The sequence below is a fragment of the Parasteatoda tepidariorum genome, chromosome 9 (assembly GCF_982258835.1).
Source record: "Parasteatoda tepidariorum strain Cologne lab strain chromosome 9, Ptep-v5.0, whole genome shotgun sequence".
Taxonomy (NCBI): domain Eukaryota; kingdom Metazoa; phylum Arthropoda; class Arachnida; order Araneae; family Theridiidae; genus Parasteatoda; species Parasteatoda tepidariorum.
Window position 1 is genome coordinate 89069875 of NC_141763.1, and position 12157 is coordinate 89082031.

Here is a 12157-nt window from a genome sequence, read left to right on the forward strand (position 1 = left end):
AAGGTTCACTATAGCGGGGTTTGACTGTATTTGACGTGTTTTCTATCAAAAAGTTAATAATTGAATAAAACAAAATAATATTTGTGATGAAATATTGCTGTGTGTTTTAAATATATAATCTGGAATTCTGTTGAAACTTTCCTGGAAAACTTAGAAAAGACAGGAAATTTTATTTTCTATAAATTAAGTGGAAACTCTGTAAAACAGATAAAATGTGAGCAAGTAGGAGGACCCTCTTTCAAAGGACAAGTGATTGGGGGTGGGGGATTTTTTTGGGGGGTGGGACGCTCTTCAAAGAATATTTTGATATTTTTTGAAGAAATAGATTTTCAGGTGAAAAATTTTGGAGAAAGAAGAAGAAAAACGTTTGGTTCATGATCCATTCAGTTAATTTGGCTCTGGATCGATAGCACTTTGCTATATCTTTCAAAACATGCATAATTCAAAGTTGTTGTCCAGTTAAAATATGACAAAAATAACTCGCATTATTCTAAAATTTTAATGCAGTTCTTTCTGGCTAAATCATTGTTTCTCAACGGGGCGATACCGCCCCCCGGGGGGCCGTTGGAGTATGCTGAAGGGCGGTGAGCTTGTTTTGGGCAGTAGGGGGGCGGTGAACTTGTTTTGGGCGTTAGGGGGTGCTGACCATGTTTTGTCATTCAAATTTAATGTTGAAACTCCCAAATAAAATTATTAAATTACTATTGATTTAATAATTAAAATTAATCTAAAATTAATGTTAAAAGAAAGATTAAATCATTATATTAAATTAAGATTATCCGATTCACCATTTGTTCCAGCAATAAAACGAACTTATGTGATCTATATTCTGGAATTCGAACCAGCGCAACGCATGAGACAGTTGTTTTTGCCTCTGACTCATACAAGTCATTTGGCGAAAATTGAAATGCATATGCTTTCAGTATGAATGTTTGGTTTGACCCATGTTTCTTATTAAGGTTTTCGTTAGCTCCTTTTAGTATTTTCCCCCAGTTTCGATTCATTTTCACTGTTTATTTGGCTAGGAACGTGCACGAATTAGTTCTTCATCGTAAATTATTTATTAATTTTGAAAAATTGTTTATTATCTTTCACCGTTTGTATTTTGCTGCCTCCAACAATGTCGGTTAACAGAAAGAATTGTCGTTAATAATTGAATACTCGTCAGTGTCATGTACTTGAAGTTCGTATTTGTTCAATCGCCATTGAACTCTCAACTTCACAAATGTTTACTTTGTTAGAAAGTTTTATCTAATGAGGCAATAAAACCTTTCCGTTTGCAGAAGCATTTGAAAAAAATTCATCCTGACAAACAAAATAAAGATCTGTCATTTTTCACGAACATCAAGCACAAGTTTCTGACTGGCACCATCGGTCTCGGGCTTGCTAGCAAACTCCTCACAAAAATAGGATAGATTGATAGCCTCTTAAAATATATCAAAATTAATTTCTAAATCTGGTATTCTTTCATACCAAATGCAAAGAGTTGATACTACTGGCTGACAAGGAAACTTTAGAAGCAGTTTTACAACATCCAGCTGTATCCAATGCAATCAAAAATATCCCATTAAGCAACGATAAATTACAGCGACGAAATGATGAGATGGTTGAAGATATTGAAGTTTCTTTATGCAAACTTTTGATATCCAACATATTTTCCCCTCAAGTTTATGAGTTAACCTTGCCAAGTAATGAGGCTTTACTTTTGGCGTACGTCCGGTTAGTTAAAGAAAGAAAAATTATTCAAGAGATGCTTTTTACAAGAAGCTTGATTGTAGAAACCAAATGTTAATCTATTTTTAATACTACCAAAGATTATTTTAAACAGAAAACATTCGTCTTGCGAATATTACCTCTGTCGCCCCTGATGAAACTCCTGCAATGGTGGGTTGACATCATGGGTTTATCACCCTTTTGAAGAGGGAGGTACCAGATATTTTAACTGTTTTCTGCATGATTTACAGACAGCATTTAGTTGGAAAAAATCCCAGTGATTGTTTGCGTCAGTCATTGCAATATGTCGAGCTCTGCTGTGAACAAAATTAACTGTAATGCTCTCAACGATCAAATATTCATAAGCTGTGTAAAAAAAAATGAATTCAATCGCTTGCTACTACACATTGAGATTCGCTGGCTTTCCTAAGACACCTGTCTCAATAGGTTTCAGCTTCCTTTCGAATTTGTACTTGAGTTCCTCGAAAACAGAAATGTAGTTCTGAAAGACGGATTGCTAGAATTTAAGGTAGAAGTTGCATACATGATAGATTTATTTGCAAAATTTAGCTGCGTTAATTTACAACTTCAAGGCCACAAGTTCAATTTGATCACTACAAAATTAGTTAATTTTTGCCTTTCTAAAAAAATTATTTTAAGGAAACAAAATTTTGGTTGGAATGAGTTTAACCAATTTCCAATCTAATCGGATCTTAAAAAGAATAGTGAAATTCCCTCTGGTGATACACAAGAATATTGCTAACACCTTGAGTTTTTACACATGAACTTTTCCGACCGCTATAAAGATGTTTTGTCCCTGGAAGTCCCTAAATGGGATATGAATCCTCTTGTGAATATTGAGACAACAGAGGTTCAGATTCAGGAGGAATCGGTCGAACTTTCAAGCAATGAAACTTTGAAATGGTGATCATCTCTCTGAATTTTGGCTCCAAGATAACACCACTCACCTGGACTATAAACTGTTCTCAAAAAGTTTAAGTTGCCTTCCCTTCCTCCTACCTTGTCAAACAAAGATTCAGTGCTGTGACGGATCTAGTCACAAAAAGATTTGCGTCTTTATCTAACTAAAAATATTGAACCGAATGTTAAGAAACTAGCTCTGAACCATCAAGCACAATCATTCCACTAACATGGTTATTTGATTGTTTCGTTGATAATAATTTTTAGAGTAAAAAAATTATTTTTGTGTGTTTTTTTATTATCTAATTACTGTATTTATTTTGATTACAACAAATAGAATGCAATTATCTGCCGGAAGAAAAATATCGAGTTAACGTGCACATTATTTTTTTTTAAAAGAACGAAGCAAATTTTACTCCTAAAAAATTGCTTAAAAATGTTGCCTCTTATAATTCAACACCTCCCCTCCACCCCTTTGCTTAAAATAACTAAATTTTTACAAAGGGGGGCGTTGAAACTTTTTTTGCTCCTTAGGGGGGCGGCAGCGTTAGAAAGGTTGAGAATCTATGGGCTAAATGATATCTTCTTCAATCAGTATTTTTTGAAAATTAGTTAAGTATTATACATTTGTCAATGTTTAGATTTTTGATAAATATCTTTTTTGCATCGTTTAGGTTAAACAAAAATTTCAGAATCATTCTTGTTTTAATCAGTTTAAACAATAATAAAAATCAATTTTTAAATGAAGAATTCTAAACACGAGCAAGTTTGCAATATTAAATCACTTAATCAATATTATTGATCAATATTTATCCTAATTTTTAACCTTTTTTCATAAGTATACTGCTACTGAATGATGCTTGATACTCTATCATCAGAAGATTGCTAAGAACGAAAAAGAAAAGAAAAAATGAAAAAAACAAATATCAAAATATTTTGTCCAAGATGTCAATTCCTTTTGAGGGTTAAGTCACTCTATGATTTATAAAAAAAAAAAATTTCTCCCCCCTCCTTAAACGTGCCTTGATACCTTACTTGACTTCAACTGAACATTAGAATAAGCCTTATATTAGTATACCTTTTATTTTTGTTGTATATGAGTACTAATGCAAATGCTATGTATGTTTTATATGTCTTGTTATATGAGTATTTTAAGTTGAAGATGGCAAATGAAGAGGACTCTTAAAGGGTTATCAACCACTCTAGGATTTATAACATTTCCTTTTACTTAAAGGGTGCTTTGATACCTCAACCTGACATTAGAGATAACCTTATGCTATTACACTTAAAAAAAAAATCTATGTGAACTAATGTAAGACTATTTTTTTATTTATGTTTTATTTATTACTGTTTTCTTTAGGATGCTAACTTACTTAGTTTAAAAGAAGTTGTGGATGTTTTATGTGAAGAGGTGTTACATTCACGAGAATTAATTGCAAATTCTGATCAAGAAATAAGCTCTCTTCAGAAGAAATGTGCTGAACTTCAAGATCAGGTTACTGATTACAGTAAGCAAATTTGCTTTTGTGCACTATTATTTTTTTATTTATTTACTTTTTTTATTAACCTTTATATGATCAAAGTAATAAGTTAAATTACTTGATTAAAAACTTCATTCGCTTCGAATATATTCCAATTGGAAATAACAGTCATCTTTCCAGTACTCAAAGATAGGTGCCCATTTTAAAGACTTGAGAAACATGAAAGAGAAGAAACAAAACTGATTTGATGAAATGTAAGGTTGCCAATGAAAAATGGAAAAATAAAGGTGAGAAATAAAACTTGAAAAACCACAGAAGTCAAGAGAGAACAAGAAAAACCACCGTAGGCGAGAGGAAAATCAGGGTAAAAAAAATTTTCATGCGCTATGGAGAAAGAGAATCAAAATTCATATGAATGAAACGAGACTCCAGGCACCAAGATAAGCTTATGTGGCTAGGGTGAAATAATTTCGGCATTGTTGAAATTCAATTTCTGACCAAGATTCCAACAATGTGCAGCAATTGATGATTTCTCATATTCTTGATATCTATCATCTTCATTAAGTCTAAATTTTAAAAGGGTGTCTATTTTGTCCGATGGAGCCAAGGTTGCAGTTACAAAAAGTGTTATAAATGGCCTAGCAATCGTCAAAAGTAGTAGTATCTTTAAGAGACTTTAAATTTGTTAACAGGCATAAAAATGACTTTAAAATCAAAATAGGTGAGAATATTAGCAATTTTATAACAGACGGGAGAAGAGAAACAGTAAAATAACAAATTCTCGATAAGGATTAGAGTGTAGTGAGTTTAGCAAGAGCTGAATCAACTATTGAATAGTTAAATCCTCAATTAGCAGCAAGCAAAGTGCACAGAGAACAAAGGTATAAAATGCAGACATTTTTGACAGTTAGAGTGATTAAAATAAACATGAAGGGACAAAGAGAGCAAAATGTTTACTATAAGCAGTGGTGGAAAATTATCAGAGTATTTAATTGCAAAAACATCTAAAAAAGGTAAAGTAAAATTAATTTCTGCATCTAAAATAAATTTAATGTTTGGGTCATATGAGTTGACGAAAGAAAATAACTCTTGAAAATCAGTATCGCTGTGTTCTAAGCAAACATATTGTCAGCATCTTTTCCACTATGAAAATTTAAACAGTTTAAAAACTTTTCCTTCAAAATAATACATGAATGTGTCGCAAGGAATGGAAAAGAGGAGGTTGTTCATTAAATCCTCAATTGTTTTCTGGAAATTACCGTTGTATTGTGATTACCATTTTTAGTCACATATTCATGCATTACTTTGGAGAAAAAGTTTCTAGGGCATTGAAATTCTCATGTTGGAAAAGATGTTGACAATACATTCGTCTTAGTATACAGTGATACTGATACAGTGGCGAAACTATAACCTCTTAAAGATCCCATTAGTTTTGATAATTGCTGGGGCATTTACCACATTCCTTGTCAGTGCGACTTGGGAAAAATCAGACAAACAAGACATGCTTTAAAATTTCGACATTACCAAAATTATTTAGTCCCTATTCACATCAGCTCGTCTTGATTCTCTGGAATCTTGTTTTTTAAGTTTTGTTTCTCACCTTTATTTTTCCATTTCCTGTTGTCAACTTTACGTTTTGTATTTCAAATCAATTTTGTTTCTTCTCACTCATTTCTGGCAAGACTTAAAAATGGTTATCTATTTGTGTATGCTCTTGAAACATCAGCTCGTCTTGATTCCCTGGAATCTTGTTTTTTAAGTTTTGTTTCTCACCTTTATTTTTCCATTTCTTGTCGTCAACTTTACGTTTTGTATTTCAAATCAATTTTGTTTCTTCTCACTCATTTCTGGCAAGACTTAAAAGTGGTTATCTATTTGTGTATGCTCTTGAAACATCAGCTCGCCTTGATTCCCTGGAATCTTGTTTTTTAAGTTTTGTCTCTCACCTTTATTTTTCCATTTCTTGTTGTCAACTTTACATTTTGTATTTCAAATCAATTTTGTTTCTTCTCACTCATTTCCGGCAAGACTTAAAAATGGTTATCTATTTCTGTATGCTCTTGAAACATCAGCTTGTCTTGATTCCCTGGAATCTTGTTTTTTAAGTTTTGTTTCTCACCTTTATTTTTCCATTTCTTGTTGTCAACTTTACATTTTGTATTTCAAATCAATTTTGTTTCTTCTCACTCATTTCCGGCAAGACTTAAAAATGGTTATCTATTTCTGTATGCTCTTGAAACATCAGCTTGTCTTGATTCCCTGGAATCTTGTTTTTTAAGTTTTGTTTCTCACCTTTATTTTTCCATTTCTTGTTGTCAACTTTACGTTTTGTATTTCAAATCAATTTTGTTTCTTCTCACTCATTTCTGGCAAGACATAAAAATGGTTATCTATTTGTGTATGCTCTTGAAACATGTTGACTGGTATTTCCAATTTGTATATTTTTGAAATAAATGAAGTTTTTAATAATATCTTAACTCTTCAGTTTCTAAATTGTATTGAAACTCTTTACATTATGCTAGAAAAAAAATCCTTCATCCACTTTTCCTAACCACTCATTTTTCATTAAAAAAAACCCACTTATTTTATCTTTTTATAGATTTTTGACAATTAAATGAGTTCAGAATGCATGCAGTATTTGTAAACACAAAAAGTATTGGTTTTTTGAAAATGAACCAGGTTGATCTAAAATCTGCAGTGACTCAAACTTTTAACCCTTTTCTGATTTACTTAAACATATTTTTATCATTAACTGACATAATTAAAGGGACTTCAATTAATGGGGAAAAAATAGTCAATTATCTCAAATGAAAATTATGATTTTACAAGTACAAAGCTTATTGTAATGTGAAAAACAAGGATTTTTGATGCCCAAATTTCTGGGATTTTCTTAATTGAACAATTTTTATGCAGTCCTGATTGTTTAGTTTTTACTGTAATCAGGAATTTTGGTAAAAGATCATTTTATTTTATTAAATATTTTTTTGTATAGTCTGTTAATTATTTAATTCTGCATTTTAGATCCTCATCTTTGATGCACAAATAATAATTTAAAAAAAAATTATGCTTTTGATCTTCCTTTTATGCAAGAAAAGAAATTTGGGTCATTAATGAAATCAAAATATTTTGGTTGTTTTAAAAAATGTAATGCTCCTTTTTTTCTCCCTTTTAGATGCAAAGATAAACTTTCTTACAACTAATTTGACTCACCAAGTGAAGCTTAATACAGAACTCGATGCACAATTAACATTTAGTGTTAATGAAGCTTCTGCATTAAGAAGAAGCATTGAGGAAAATAGGTAATCTTGATCTCTGTTAAAAAGATATTATTAATAATTATTTTTTAATGTCAAATAAAAATAATGCCTAGTGGCTGAGCAGTAGGGCGGTGCGTTCCTGTGCCACAGGTCTGGGGTTCTATCCTCATACCAGACAAAGTAAACTCAGTCTCTCATCCATTCAGTGGGTCAATAAAATGAATACCAAGCATGCCTGGGAACTAAACACAAGGGTTTCTGCATTTTGCTTTTCACCCAGCCATAATATCTGCTTCTCCACCCCAAGGTCAAGAAAACTGGAATGGACACAATAAGTCTTGACCCTTCACTGAGTTAAGTTTTTAAATAAAAATGAATCCAAACAAGCTGGGGCGTCCTCATGCATAAATAAAAGTTTTACTATTATATTTTTCTACAAATACATCTTTTAATGGTAAGAAAAATGCAATTTGAATTTAGATCCGGATGCTGTGTATTCTGGGCATTCCTTTTTACAACATCGAATTTAAAACTGTCTTTTCTATATTTTTTAGATTTTTTTTTTTTTTTTAGCCATTTTCACATGGTTTTTCAAATTCTGGTATTTTTGATACAGCAGTATTACAATAAATCATCACTTTTGGACATGCCCATTTCATGATAATTCCAACGTAAATCCATATCGTATTTCAGTATTTTTTGCTATTTTTTACACAGTTTTTCAGACTGATATTTTTGTGCAATGTTATTTGAACTTGAGTGATCACATTAATCTATCATCAATTGGCGTCATTTCCGATAATTTTTCTGCAGTTGTTACAGCTATTTATCATATTTTTGGCCAATTCCACATCGTTTTTTATTTTTTGTATTTTTCACATCTATACGGGGTTTTTATTTGACTCGGTGACTTCGCTTTCAGAATAATTTATGATGTATAAAATGTATATCTGTTTATGTTATTTCCTTAAATTGAATTAATTTTTACATCCTGATTAACTGCTCTGTTCTTTTAGAGTGACCACTTTAGAATCTACAGGAAGTACACAGGTAAAGTGTTATATTATTTGATTTACATTCAACTATTTTAGGGATAAATGTTAAATGTTGATTTTCTTAAAATGATTATTTTTGCAGAAACAATCCATTAATTCAAGCTCTTCTTCCTATGATATGGGCAGACTACGAAGTGCTGACACTCCCAAGTAAAAATTTTAAATAGAATAATTCTTATTTTTGAAAGGTTTTAATTTCTCTGATATAATTTTAATTAGTACATTCCTTTTTTTAAATTATTTTTTACAAAACACTTTTCTTTAAAAAATAAATATTTGCTAAGAATTTTCTTCAAATTTGAATAATTCTACTGAAACCTTTTTGAGTACTACTTAATATGTTGTTTTAGGTGCTGAAGTGATTTAAATTTGTGTCAATTGTAAAAATTAAAAAGAAAAATATTTAATTATAATTTTTTACTAAGTTAGTTAGTTTTATTTTTTTTACTCTGTATTTTTTAGATTATGATAATAAATTATATGTCCCGTTCATGTTGGGGGTACCTGGGATCAGAAAGAAATGTTTTTTTTTTTTAATGTAATTATCCTCTTTGTTAGGAACCTTGTTTCATCATTCAGTATGCAAATTTTTGCCACTTAAAAATGTTTCACCTTTAGAATAAATAAAAATCCGATGGTGCAATATTGAGTGAAGCAATACCTCAGACCGGAATTCATTAATTTTTTTTTAGATTTAGTCTTTCTAATCAATACAAGTTGAACATTTCAAAAATACAGAATTTTAGTTTGTAAAACCTTCTTTGGTATTTATGAATGCATAATACACTTGGATAAATGTCAGAAATATATTTAATGGCAAATGTTACATTGCAGCCATTTTAAAATGCAAAACGCATACAATACATTTCTGTTGTTCGGCTAGCCATTTTATCTTTAAATTAAAAACTTCTCACAAGATTTTAAATTACATGTTGTGATTTGTATTCACACAATTTAGAAAAAAAGTGAATTATGCAACGAAATTTTTAATTTAAACATTGATAACACTGTAGAACAAATTTATTGTTGTATCCGTACAGATATGTGATCTTACTTAATTCGATTGTGGGGATTTTAAATCTGAATTTAGTTTTGTTCCTAAGGCTACACATTTTTTTATTACATTTTTATTCTATTTTTTATTGAAATGCACAAGTTGAAAAACTTTATATATAACAAGGATTACGTAAATATTGCAACAAACTTCTTCGAAAGTTAGGACACATCATCGGGTTTTAAATTGTTACTTACCTAAAAGTAATGTTGTACTTCCTTATTAACTGTTCAGAAGCACATAACGAAACATTTCATAATAGGGATGCGCTCCCGGTGGTGTATGATGAAATTTCTAGGCACACGGTGCCTAGTGTTTTTAAAAAGTGTTTAAAGGTGCTTTTTTTTTTCATTGGGTGTTTTTAAAAGTGCTTAATTTTCCATTTTCAAAAGGATTTTTCTCTTTAACATGCTTATTTTCGCCATGTATTGTGCAAAAGCGTGCTTTTCACACTATTCTATTCTATTCAACTTTTTCACAATGCATTCAACCACAATCCATTTCTTCGTACCATTAATCGGTAGCGTATGAAATCGCTAATCATTTTACATGTTTGATGAAATACTTGCAAGTCCGCAACTCTGCTGCATTTTGCAAGATATTCTCAATTTCAGGCTTCATTTTCTGCTCTGATATCGAACCAAAAAATCTCTTGATCATTTTATCATGATCATGTAAAGTATTTGAAAATAATTTTGCATTTTGTTAATGTATTTAAAATTTGTGCATCATATCAAAAATAACGGTATTTGAAAAAACCACATGAATAACCACTTAAAAAACAAATGGCGTGGATTTACGAAAGAATCGGATGGGATTTAGTGCTTCAAAAGGTGATAACTCAAATTTAAAATTCATGTGGTGTTGTAACATCATGATAAAAACATCACTTTTTAAAAAAAAAAATTTGAAAAAAGCTATTGGAACTGAAATCTTATTAAAAATATTAGAATTTAAAGTAAGCAAAACTCGAAGGGTTTGAAAAAATTACATTTAATTAGGCGGAAATCATTGCGAATCAGGCATATCAAAAAATTACTATTCATATTCCTGTATAATAACATATTCAAATTTTTGGAATCCAAACATTTCAACTTTTCTATACTTGTTCAATAACTTGTTGGTAAAATGCCTAAATATCAGGGTTTGAAAAAACCCGGGGATTTTTGAAAAAACCCAACCCGCCTGGGTTTTATTGAAAAAACCCGGGGAAAATTGGGTTTTATTTGAAAAAACCCGGGGAAAATTGGGTTTTTTCATTTAGGGCTCATAAATTTTACTGTGAAAATATTTTTATTTATTAAATAGTATTGTATAAGTAAACACTAAAATTTCATCTGACTTTTACCTGTAATAAAATTAAACTGGAATAAATATTTAATGGTCTTCAATGTTTTTATAATATTATTAATAGAAAGTGAAATTAAAATTATGTATATTTATAAAGAGTATCAGTTACTTGTCCCTATTTTCAAATATTTAGATAAATATATGCATTTTAACTTTATAGTTTCAAAAAACAAATAAATCTTAAAATTATAAAAAAGCATATATAAAAAGTTATAGCTCATTTTTTTAAAATCAGATAATAAAACTTTAAATTTGTTTATTGTTGATTAATGTATCACTTAATAAATTTTTTTTTGTTTGCTTTCAATATTTTTAAACATGATTTAAAGAAACAAAATAAATTGTATTCAAATAAAATCTTAAAAATATTTAAAAAATCTTAAAAGTAATATTTTAATTTTTAACTGTTTTTTAATTGTGATAAACTTTCTCCAAATAGTTAAAAATTGTCAGCAGATGTTAAGAGTTAACTTTAAAAAAAAGGTCAATTTTTTCCTTTATTATTATTATCATACAACAGATTCAAAGTGTCTACTTTTCTCTCTTAGATGGCAATACACTTTTACGAGTTTTGTAGCTTTATCTATTCCTAATCTATTTCGAAGTTTACTCTGCACCAAACCGAAAGTTGAAAAGTGTCTTTCGATAGAGACAGAAAATGCTGGTGCTGAGTGCAAAGAAAAAAGAATTGACAGAAATTTTGTGGAAGCTAGGAATTTTATTTATTTACTTATTTATTTATTTTTTTTTTTGCCATAATTTTCCACTATTTTTTGATGAAAACTGTTCAATAACAGTGTCAAGCATCATTGATTTTGGAAAGTATTCAGGATCGGAAATTTTGGATGCCATAACACGTGACAGAAATTCTGGATGATGCTTAGAAAGACAGCTTTCTGCTAATTGGTCTTGTTCATCATTTAAAAATTGTCCCCTTGTTTCGGGATCCAGGATGCATATGCTGATAAATGATGTGGCTGAACAGCCTGATCTTTTAACAAAATGTTTATGGGATTCTAATTCATCACACGATAGTAAGTTAATTCATATTTCAACAGGTTCTAAAATTGAAATGTTTTCTGGTTGAAGCTTTTTTAAAGCTTCAGAAACAATTGATATCTGTTTTTCCCAATTGATAGTTTATTGGTAAAGCCCAACATTATTTAATTTTTTTGACACATAAAATTGTTCAAGAACAATCTCTTCATATTTATGGTAATTATTGGCAAAAGTTTTTACGCGCTCACAATATGAATTCCACCTAGTATCATTTGGTCATCAAGCAGTTTTTTTCATTTGCCCATCCATGTGCTTGATGCACATTTC

The 12157-nt window shown here is 30.1% G+C and overlaps 1 protein-coding gene across 7 annotated transcripts in view; it reads left to right on the forward strand.

The window, feature by feature from the left end:
• LOC107446576 (uncharacterized) overlaps positions 1–12157 on the forward strand; it is a 116585-nt gene that overhangs the window by 88668 nt on the left and 15760 nt on the right. For all 7 annotated transcript variants that reach the window (XM_071186737.2, XM_071186743.2, XM_071186739.2 and 4 more), the window contains 4 exons: positions 3995–4142; positions 7288–7414; positions 8389–8422; positions 8510–8577. In XM_071186737.2, the coding sequence (XP_071042838.2) occupies positions 3995–4142; positions 7288–7414; positions 8389–8422; positions 8510–8577 (377 nt within the window). The remainder of the gene's footprint in view (positions 1–3994; positions 4143–7287; positions 7415–8388; positions 8423–8509; positions 8578–12157) is intronic.